The following is a 12376-nucleotide window of genomic DNA, read 5'->3' as shown; positions in this document are numbered from 1 at the left end:
CTTTTATATTAAAGAATAATTCTTTTATTACCAAATGAAAATAAGAATAGCATAGAATTTTTTTTAACACCTTTTATAAACAAATATTAACTTTAAAATCTTATCAAACTGTAATTAAACTAACTGTCTATAAAAATTATAGTAACTTTTTCTTTAAATTCAACTTTCTTTTATTTAAGGCAACTATAAATGCCTTTAGAGATGATTAACTACTAAATATTCAAATTAAAATCATTCTTTTTATTAAAAATTTTAGATTATTTTTTTTACTAAAAATCAAATTACAAAATCAAATTAAACCATCATTTCATAGTTTAAATTTTACCTAAAAACAATAGAAATTTAAATTAAAAGTTTCAATCTGAAAAAAAAATACTTGCAATTAAAATCATTTTTTCCTTAAAATTTAATTTGAGTTTCAGTACCAATAATTTATGACTGAACAATTTTTTTTTACTAATTAAAATAAAAATCAAACTTAGATAACTACTACTATGAATTGAAATACAAAGTCCAGAAATCTAACGAAATAGCCAAACAAAATTTAATCAACCTTAAAACAACTAGAGCTGAAAATTCAATTAATGCAAGTAATCCAATCAATATAAAAATAGGAGATTTAGTATACCTTACAGTAGAAAACAGACGAAAATTAGATTCATTTTATTCAGGACCATATCAAATTATAGAACTTTGCAATCCAAATTGTAAAATACAACAATGTAATTCCAATAACAACCCAATTATTGTACACAAAAACAGATTAATCAAAACTAAAATAACATTTTATTATCATATTAAAACTCATTGAACGAAGATTGAACGAATGCTGATATCAAGAGTATTCTAACCAATCCAGAGTATTACTTATAAAATACAGTTAACGACTTTATTTTTTGAAACAACAGAAGCTAAATTGTTCAACCAATCATGGCGAAATTATTGGCTGACGATTTACGTCGGATAATATGGCATATACCATATAACATATACCATATACATATACCATATACCATATACCATATGGCGACCTATTGACAGTGGCACGATACCGTGCAGTGCAGAGTTTGAAGAATTCGCAAAAAAAAAAAAACCAGACACCAGAGGGATCTGTACGCAGACACCCCAGACACCAGAAAAGAAATCCACTCCTCTGTTCTATCAGCCAACCTGTTAAGTTGTCCGAACGTCGGTAAATCTTTTACATATGGTGTAACGCCACCAAAAGAGCGTAAGGTGCAAACGAGTGAATAAGGTATATGAAGCCACCATATACCATAATAGGACAAAGGAAATATCCTTCCTATTAATCACTCGATAAGACAACGGGTAACTTGCTTTGATCTCATTTGTAACCCACCGGTGCTTCTGAATCATTTTCTGTGACAAGTCGGAAGATATATATTGATTGGCAGCACGTTTCCTCCGGCATTGTGGAACCATTTTGGTCCGTAAATCAGTTGCTGACGTATTTCTCTACCGCGCTCGTTATGACGCTTGTGTCACCATCGTCGCAGTCAAAGGAGAAACTTGGGTGGCCTAACCGGCAATACCGAAACCGGTAATTACAGCCAATTTTTAGATACCGAAATACCAGTTTTGGAAAGGTAGATAACCGGTATTTCCGGTATGTTTTTTCGCCATTTCTTTAAAACTTTGCTCCATTATCGGAAAGAACTAAGATTATGGGGGGCTCTGTAGCCGCAAGGTTACCGAGTCTGCTTTGATAAGCGAATGGTCATGGGTTCAAATCTTTGTAGAATCAGGCCATTCGATGTCAAAGTGACTTTAGCATGTGTTTATTCTCAGGCCCCTCACCGCCCTTCCTTCATGCTGAATTCTATGTTATCCCGATATGGCCTATTGACAGTGCAAAAATGAGACCCTTATTTGCGCCAGGGCTATAATTGGGGACAGCGCTGTCGTGTGGAACGAGGTGGGTAAAGTAGAGAAAAAGCATTGAAGTGAAGGAAGGGGGTACCCAATTACACACAAGCACGCATAAAATTCAATAAAAGCGTATCGCTCACTCAATAGCGATTATAGCAAAAATAAATGCAGTGCGGGTTATACAGCAAACACCCGGGCGATATCCATAATAGATCAAACGGTACTGGTCGCAGTGATGAGTCCATACAGGAAAAAAAAGATTATACTCGTAGAAAAATAAATGAGTCGTCATTGATTTTGCACATTTCAAAAGCAGTTTTTTTGTTTGAAACAAAATTTCTGTTTATGAAAATATATTCACAGTGCTGAGACTGGCAATAAGAATGCAGTATTTACATTTTTTTAAAAAGAATCCCGCTTTGGGCCCAAAAATGCTTCCGAGAATGGGCTTTCCGAAGAAAAGTTAATGACTGCTAGTTTCCCGTTAATGTTAACGAGATTTTTCTATCGCCTTCTCATTTTACACAAGTGTAAGTGACAGATGATATAGTCAAACCTGTGTCAATAATAATGCTTTACGAACACTATAACAAGTTAGTAACCCCTCTTGCTGTCAGGAACTACTTTACTGACGGTCAAATCTGAGAAGAGTGGCGTATGTATGTTCTTTAATAATCTAAGATAATAATTAGGTAAGTACCATATCTTAGGGGCAATTTCTCTCTCTGTCTCTCTCTCTCTCTCTCTCTCTCTCTCTCTCTCTCTCTCTCTCTCTCTCTCTCTCTCTCGCTAGCATTTGTTTTAGTCGGAATTGCCGAGGAAATTTTCTATCTCTACAGTCCGGACATTGAAAATTCGCGCACACTTGATTTGTTTTCAAAACGTTTGTTTTCGTCAAATCAAAACAACAAATTCATAGGGTGCGCACCTTGCGTGTATATGAAAATGAATAGAGTTATTAGATATTCAGACTAAAAATGAAATTTCTCAATCTGAACAAGGAGTTATTCATATGAGCGGGTGTTTACGATACCCGTTGTTGTTCCATATCCGCAGTCCGACTCAATTTTGCACCAAAAATAACATTTTTATAGATTTCCGGCCAAGGATCACACTACTAAAGTCTCTTGAAACAGATGTTATTACTGTGGAAATATGATACGTGATAGAAATTGGATCCCTTGTTTACACAACTCAACCAGAATTTATACTTCGGCACTCAGAAAAGCTCTCTCAAAGCGTATAATCCGCACGTGTCTCCATTGCATGCATGAGCTGTTTTGTCGTATACATATGTAACTTTAGCGGAAAAAGTAGCGCAAATTAATAATTACCATTTAAATAAAAGTCCACTTCGCCACTGGAGCGGTTTCGCAATAAAAATGGAAACACACTCAAGCGATATTTTAATTCCGCGCTCCACCCACCCCTAAATCGGCACGTACAGCCGCAACGGCGATAGAAAACGACAGGACAGGTTGGATATTGAAGGGATGTGCGGAAAAATATCCAACAGTTTGAATAAAAATGATAATGAGCAAAGAGGACATTTTTTCTGCAAATCAAGCATGAATTATTTATAAACCATATTTCACAGCGATACCGTTTGAGTCACTAATTTTTTTTCCTCAGTTCTTTTTACAGTTTCTGCAAGCTGTAAAACAAACACACAAACTGTTAAGCATCAGCCATCATACCTGATATTAATAAGTATTTGAAGCTAAAACGTTATTTCATATTTTATAGGGAAGACTATATAGACTCTTAAAGTCTAAAAAACTAAGCTCATGAAACATTCAGGCTGCTTCTTTTCCCACTCAGTAAAACATGTTGAAAAACTTTAAATTTATATTGTCAAAACTGATTTTCTACTAGGTGAAATCCATCGGCATACTTTATGGTAAACCTAATTCTAGCAAACAATCTGAATCAAGGATTTTCTTTCTCTAAATAATGTAAAGTTTGTTTTTTTTTTTTTTTGAATTGTGATTAATACTCAAAAATCCCGCAGTGCACATCGAACACGGTTGCATGCATTTTCATCCATTTTATTTCCCGCCCCGAGGCAGTCAATTTGACATGGAGCATCAGTTGCGGTAGGACGATACAATACTTTAATCCCGTTTTAACAAATTTAACAAACCACTTTAATTAGCCTGACGAAATCGCTGTACCATCAAGCGCTGAACTCCGCATTGATTCAATGGGTCAGTCAAATCTCCGATTTTATTTACGAAGAATTGTTAAGTGCACACGTGATCATTTCATTTGCGGATATCTACGTTTTCAACTTTTAAACGTTAAAAGTCGTTCAAATAAAAATTTTCGTCTAGTCGCATGAAAGCGCTTTAAAAATTCTTTTTGTTCAAAACTACATTTATTTTTTCAATAAGTATAAGGATATAGTCCTGCCATAAAAAAAAATCATTCTCTAATCGATATCTAACCACCTCTTTGCCAACCGTCGCCGCCCTATCGGAATCTGCATGTTCTATTTCTATATGAACACCAAACGAAGCATGGAGAATCGAAAAATGACATGTTTCCGTACGAATTAGCGTCACTTGGGTAGCAAAACAGAGCAAAGGGAGGCGGCCGGTGCATCGTTGTGGAAACATATCGATTTATTCCTGTCTATTCTAGGGTCCTGTTAGAAGCGACTTGATTCCCGCCAGCATTCTACTCGATACGTGTATGTGTGTATCTCTAGGTAAGGGAAAATTTTCTACACGGTAGAAAAGTTGTTTCAGCTTCGGTTTTCCGTTTTTCATTTTCACGTCATTTTATTAATAGACACATGAAAATGAATTGCCAGCCTACCGGAGCTTCGCAACCGTAGAGATCTGCAGTGTCAACCCATATCGGGTTGGTCTGGATTTTGTTTTGTGTCGTAATAACCCTGAAGGAAGGTTTGCTCCCACGTTAATCAGTACGTGATGATAATGGTGCCCAGTCTATCTTTCACATTCTCACGTATCAACTTTGATGATATGCACATGAGTGGATCTGAACTGAACCCGACGATCGATAGTACTTCAGTCAAAGTCATTCACACATACACATATTAAAGTAAACAAATACCAATCCAAACACACGTTTTCTGCACCGGTTATAGCTCATCGTAAAACTCACCCAATTGTTTATAGCCGGCGGATGTGATAGTTACATTGCCTCAATGATTTCTCGTAAACATGTCAATATTACGAACTCACAAGTTTCTGATAACCAATTTACAACCCAAAGGTTAAAATTGCGTAATAAAAACTAGTCATAAAATTAAATAAATTTATCTGAACATAACGAACTCTAGGTATCGGCTTTAAAACGCAATAGCATCTTCTCCAGCTTGGGAATAAATTTCACTTAGTTTCAGTCGCATATTGGATCTATTTTTAAAACTGGTCTATCCAAAATTGCAGCTCATAGTAAAGGAATATTTTATTTGTGATCAGAATTAAAAGCAAAAATAAAGAAACCTAACCCTTGTTTTATTCTTACACAATTCCTGTCAGGCACAATTTTAGTCCGTCCCATTTTTCAAGTTTTGCCATTTTATTACTTACGCAGTCTTTTTTCTTTTTTTTTCTTCTTTCTTTTTACAATTCATCCGACTTACCAGTCTTAATGAACTAAGCTATAATACACTAGAATTGGTAATCATTCGCTAAAATGTATGCAAAGGTTCACCAAATTTAAAGTATTGTTGAACACGACTAAGCATTCTAGTACACAATGCAATCGGTTCATTGCGGCCAAAATCAGTGTGGTAAATCTATAAATAAATCTATAAATCTGCCTTCTAACGAAGTGGCCCACTCAGAAAATTTTCCTAACCTATTTAACAATCAGGCTAAAAGCTGTTAGAGTCAATGGGATCGTAGCACTGACCCCACACTGTTCTGTATTCTAACAACTGGTTGCGAAGTCTGTCGTATAAAAACAGAAGGTCAAATTTCAATAACGGAATTAGCACCCAGGCTTTGCTTTGCTTTGCTATAAGCTCAAGAAGTCTCAACAACAATAACAACAACGACAACAACAACAGCAACAAAAGCGATAGCAACAACAGCGACGCACTTTTCGACACTTTTGAGTTTTGACGGATTACATGCCAACTCGATCAGAGGTTGGCATGCCGCTCTCTTTTTTTCAGTGTAGAAATTCATTTTTATTTTTTTTCAGTATTTTTTATAAAAAATTCAGAAGATTTTCTAAAAGTTACCCATTTATCATTTTTTTGTAGGGCCTATAGTTTTTGAATTATATATTTTATAATAAAAAAAGAGAAAAAATAGAGCCCTTTCCAAAAGTTAGTCTAGACCAATTTTTGAAAAACTAAGTATGCAGAGTTGTTTATTCGCATGAATTCTTTACACACACTCCCGCTCTGCCTCTTTTTGCTACCAACGGCATTGCAGCTCTATAGCGCCGTAAATACAAATGATAAACAATTATTTTCTTCTGCAATGTTGTAGACAATTACTTGTTCTATAAATACTCCATACACCACTTTTTAAATTTTGCTTGGCTAAGGTGCAGTAATCAAAAGAGCAAAATCGAATCGAAAAGTGTATGCCAAGCCTACTGTGGGCTCTACAGCTTAAAGAACTCGAAAAATGAGTATGTGCGTCAAACAACAAACAGAAATGGAAATTCAAACTATAGAATTTTCAAAAATCGCCATTTTTTCTTTCTTTTCGTAGGTATTTGCATGAAAAACAATAACATATATATGAAAAGCAAGAACCAAATCAGGTTTTCACGTTTAATCTTTAGGCAAAAATGCGTTAGTTTTGCTCGATTAAATAATTCCCTTTTCATTCAGTTGCCCACCACTGGAAGGAAAAAAAACTTGATAAAATATTTGCAGTAGCCTTATTGACTAATTTTTTATAGAAGAGTCTAAAATTTCTCGAGTTCGATTAGTTTTTAAGTTACACAAAAATATCCGTTTTATTTGTATAAGAGTCCTCATCACACTACCACAGGGGTGCGGGGTCTCAAACCATCATAAAATAAATTCATGCCTGTAAACTGCCCCACATGCCAAATTTGGTTGCATCTGCTTGAATAGTTCCCCTAAACAGGGGAGGATACCAAAAAAAATCTTACCTCCAAAAAACCCCACTTGCCAAATTTGGTTTCATTTCCTTGATTAGTTCTCGAGATAAGAGGCAATTTGTATTTCATTTGTATGGGAGCCTCCCCTCTTAAAGGGAGGAGGGGTCATAATTCCGCTCCTAAAGAGGGGAGGGGTCTCAATTCACCATAGAAAACATTCTTGCCTCCAACAACAGCCACATGCCAGATTTGGTTCCATTTGCTTGATTAGTTCTCTAATTATGCAGAAATTTGTGTTTCATTTGTATAGGCCCCCCTCTTAGTGGTGGAAGGTGTCTCTAACTATTATAAAAACATACATGCCCGAGCAGGAGCAAAGAGCACAATAATAGCAAAATGTGTTATGGAAATCGAATAACTCATATCAAAATTTGGTCTTGTTTTGGCTGACATAGTTGGTAAAATAACAAAAAATAATATCAAAATTCTTTTAGAGTCCTTTACAGTCAAAAGAATAACTACTTATGTTACTTGAATAACAAAACAATAACATGACTGTATTCAGAGTTTAGAATAACATATTTTAGTATTATTAGGGTATTGACTAACAAATGCAGTAGCATATGAAATATTAAAAAATCATTTTAGAAAATATTTATAATCTAAAATCTCTTTGATCAATAAAAAAAATTTGAAATACATCGAATTTCATTTTTAGGTCATAATAAGATTCATACCAAATAAGTTATTAAACTCATCTTGCAACCACTGTTTTAAATATTTGCTCAATAACAAAATGTGTTATCAATGTATCTCCATATCTATTCAATAACAAAATATAGCATAATAACCCAGTTTGATATTGTTTTTATATTACTTAGCTTTACCACTTTTTGGACATATTTCGAACTTTTTAGCCACTTTTCTAACACATTATTTTTGGTATTGTTTTGACGTTTTTCTAGCACGTCATTTTCCTTATTATTTTTCGAAAGTTTTCTGCCACTCTTCTGATACTTTTCTAAAACTCTTTTCTAACAATTCGCTGTCACTTTTCTGACACTCTTCTGTACATTCTTTGCCAATCATCTATATCTATTCTGATACTTTTCGGCAATATTTTGGACACTTTTTGACACCTTTCAACCTCTTTTTGACAACTTTCGGACACATTTCTGAAAGTTTTTTGACACCCTTCAAACACTCTTCTGACAATTTTCTAACATGTTTTATACATTTACAATTTTTCTAACGGTTTCCTGAGTTTCAATACAACCGAATATGCTTTACATTGCTTGACATCCACCACCATAACTTAATGAAGGTTTTTACCAGACTTGTTGTAAACACGTACCGCTGCTACCAATCCAGGTACGCACCGCAATGAGTGCTTCCAATGAAAGTACAAAGTGCCGCTGCTACATATTGGCACGCTCCCGAAGAAAGCAGGAACCCGAACCCGGTGCTTTGTTTTCGGCTAGGCACGAATTTTTTTTCTTGTGTGGACTCATTACTGCAACCAAGCTGTAGATCTATTGTAACATCGCCCGGGTGTTTGCTGTAGCCTGCACCGCATATCTTTTTTTCTACTGTCGCTATTCAGTGAGCGATGAGCTTTTATACATTTTTTTATGCGTGCTTTTGTGTATTGGGGACTTGGGGTTTACCCTTTCTCCAATGCTTACTCTACTTTATCCACCTTGCTCCACATGACAGTACTGTTCCCAATTATAGCCAATACCTGGCGCAACCAGGTCTGCTACCAGTGCATTTAACTATAAGGGTCTCATTTTTGCACTGTCAATAGGCTTCCTCGAGATAATATAGAATTCAGCATGTAGGAAGGATAATGAGGGGCCTGAGAATAAACCCATGCTAAAGTCACAGGCAGGAATTAGTACGGTGAGAATGCTCGCATGATTTTGTAGGAAACGGGAGGATACTTTCAGCAGGTTTCTAAATTCAGCCTATTTGCCTTTTTTTCACCAATAAAAATACTTTTCCGACACACGATTTTAATATGTTATAACTATTTTCTCAAGACTGTAAGTAATCTACTATTTTTTATTCAAAGAACGTGAAAACCACCTGTTCTTCCACTACAACTAGGCCATAGGCCGAAAAAATAAATGCTATCGCTCAATGGGCTGAAAATACCCTCCCTTGCCCTACTTTGATTTCTTTCTTTCTTTCTTATACGTTCATATTCGGTGTACGTGACCGCGCTATTAGCACAGTCGGGCTCCGCGCTCTAGTTCGGTGTCGGTTAGTATGCTGGCACGGTTTCGCTCGCAAAGTAAAAGAACGAAAACTACTTATTGATGGGATACGGTAACAACTTGAGAACGACAGCGGGTGCTTTCCAGTGCGTGTGCTTGCCGCCCGGAGCGGTCCGAGCACACATTGCTCCGAGCTAAATAGAAAAATTTGGCACCGACGTGCGGTTTAATGTTCGTTTCTGATGCGAGTTGAAAAAATGCACATAAACGGGGTGCGTGTTAGTTATGATCGGAGCAGAATGCTTGAGCACCGCTACCGGTGCGGTGCGTGAATTCATAAGTCTAGTTTTTGCTTTGCTCGACAAAGCTATAAAGCATAAAGCTTGTTGCTTGGCAAAGAAGCTAAATCAATCAGCTAGCTTTGCTTGAAAATATATTGCCCAGAGAAGAAAATTTTTACTGTCAGATCATCCTGATCGATTGGGCTTATAGCGACGTATTATGGTCGCTTCCGTTTTCCGATAGTGTCAATAATAAATTTTCAGCAGTTTTCGTAGTTCTGCAGCACATGCGCATTAAATTTTATCACGCATATCGGTACAATAGGTGGGTAAAATCAACGCACCATCGAAATTTTGCAATTTTTGCAAACTAGTTGTTTTAACGAAATAAATGTACTCACTCCGAATCTCTAGGAAAATTATTCTAGGTGCTTCCTGTGACATGAAAACCGATTGATAATAATTTTCTTTCTGCAACTCACACTTTGCTCTAATGATTTTTTGTTTGCAATCTTAAAAATTAATTGATTTGAAATATTTCTTTGAATGCAATACAGTGAATTGTAAATTTCTGTTACAAGCTTTTGAGCAGTTGCTAAATATTAGATATTGTTTGTCAGAATAGTTTCATTTGAGCTACTGTCATTATAATTTTGTCACCGAGACCAACGTTGTCCTACGTCAACCAAGCGGTCATGTTTTGTATACAATACTAGGCTACCGTTGCTACACAATTAGCGAAACCATATATCAAAGGTGAATGTCCACGAGTTCCTCCGGAAAATACATTTTAATGCTACAATCCTTTAGGGAAACGTCCTTGAGAAACGCAAGTAGCCTGTTTTGTTGATGTTTTCCATACACGTTAGTCCGTCGCACGCAATGATCTAGCGTGCTATGCGTGATGTATGAATTCGTGCATTTTTCAGAGACTAATTCACAACCCATCACAATACGTTTAAAATGAAATTGATTCTGAAAAGTTACTAAATTCCATAGAGTAGGAATGTTAAGAATAATTTTCAGTTCAACATTTCGTCAGCTTTCGAATGAAAGCAAAGGAATTGCGCTAGCTAACATACTTTTTGTAAATCCCCTGATTTTCTGGCTGCACTTTGACAATACAGTGATTGGCGATACTAGCAGCAACCCCAAGCGAACACGAAAGAGCATCGTTCGCCTATTTGCTTACAAACAAACCATTTCATATCGAAACCGTGCCTTTTTTGCAGATGATTGAACGAAACAGATTAACGAAACAGAGCGGCCGGTAATCAATGATTTCGTTTTCTGTTTTTGCTGTTTCATTTACAGATATGGCCGCTGGGTGACGCGCCGGGTTGCTATCGGGACGATCGTCGTCATCTGGCTACTAGCGGCGCTGGTATCATTCGTGCCAATCTCGCTGGACCTACACCGGGACAAACGGGATGAAACGGACACCTCGCTCATCATCAACGGCGTCAAGTACGAAACGTGCGCCTTGGACCTGACGCCGACCTACGCCGTCGTTTCTAGTTGTATAAGTTTCTACGTACCGTGTATAGTGATGATTGGAATTTATTGCAGGTAGGTGGACATTTGATGTCAAATAAGATGTGTTTCTTGAAGACGTGAAATTGCATTGCGATCCTCTAGGCCGGTCATATCATTTGTGAAATCAACACTCTGTGATCCAACAGGCAAGGTTCCTCATAAACCTTGCAGGCCGGAACCAATTTACTTCGCAATTACTTGGTCAAAGACGACGACCACAGTAAAAAAAACTTCTACTATTCATCCAACAAATGGTTCAGTCGCAATCTCCCTGAGGGAGATCTAGATCTAAATCATCTCACCTAATCTACCGGGGCCGGAACCGTAATAGGAAGCAGATTTCCGCCCCCGGTAGACATTGAACAGTATATATCTAGACTCGACATCAGGCAAAAGAGCAACGATGGTGTGACTCCATTATATCTATTTTAATTGAAATCGCTGCCATCCGTTTGGCACCTTCCGGCTCCGAATCGGATCAACCAGCAGACGGTCGAGCGGATGGACGAACAAAAGCGAAAGCTGCAACGAAACGAGCGGAAAATCGTTCGTAATCCATTCACTTGGCACCCACTAAGTCTCACGGATCTTGATGTAGTACCTACCGTTTGCGTGCATTTTCGAAGGAGTGAACCAAGCAAGGAAAAAAAAGAGATGCAATAAGTCTCCATCTCTTTTTCTTCTCCGTTACTATGTAGTTACAGGCTCAAAGCTCGGCTCCACACGCGTGGCAGACAAAAGGTAAAACGAGGTGCGAAAATCCTCTGCTCAGGGAAAGTATTTTCACCGCTTTATGTATCAAGTTAATCGCATTTTCTCCGAGAAAGAATATTACTGGTTCGTGGAGAGTGCTTGTTTGTCGAAACAAACGAACCATCCTGGCTGCGCAAAAGCCCACCAAAATATGTTCCTTTTTGACAACTATATTCGTCAGTTGAAGGATGTCACAATCATAATGTTTGGTCTTGAATCTACGTTTTTCAGGAAACTGGGTGCGATTTGAACTGTTACAAACTAAAACACCCAACTTTTGCTGTTAATTTTAGTTAGTGTCTGATACTGTGTAGAAATATCTTATATCATTATTTAGATATAATGAGTTCTAAACAGTTCATCGATTCCTGTTATATTAGTATTGTTATCAACACGGTCAGCCTACATAACCAACAAATATTTGCCCAACAAATAGTTCCGGGGTTACTACTCACAAAACAAAACAGAAACACGGAAAACCGAAAATGCCATTACCCTATAATCGGAACAGTAAACATAGACAATCAGACGCAACTACTGTTGAAGGCAACAATAGTAACATTTACCAATCTCGATTATCAATTCACCTCAATTGCTAATTTGCGTTTAGAAGTCAAAAGGCCGAAAAGATTCTGT

General features: G+C 36.9%; 1 protein-coding gene across 1 annotated transcript in view; it reads left to right on the top strand.

The window, feature by feature from the left end:
- LOC128745154 (dopamine receptor 1) overlaps nt 1-12376 on the top strand; it is a 102215-nt gene that overhangs the window by 55791 nt on the left and 34048 nt on the right. Inside the window, exon 3 of the mRNA XM_053842159.1 lies at nt 10766-11020. Within this exon, the coding sequence (XP_053698134.1) occupies nt 10766-11020 (255 nt within the window). The remainder of the gene's footprint in view (nt 1-10765; nt 11021-12376) is intronic.

This window comes from Sabethes cyaneus, chromosome 1, assembly GCF_943734655.1.
Source record: "Sabethes cyaneus chromosome 1, idSabCyanKW18_F2, whole genome shotgun sequence".
Classification (NCBI taxonomy): Eukaryota; Metazoa; Arthropoda; class Insecta; order Diptera; family Culicidae; genus Sabethes; species Sabethes cyaneus.
Note: the sequence above shows the minus strand (reverse complement) of the source record. Positions and strands in the feature narration are given on the sequence as shown.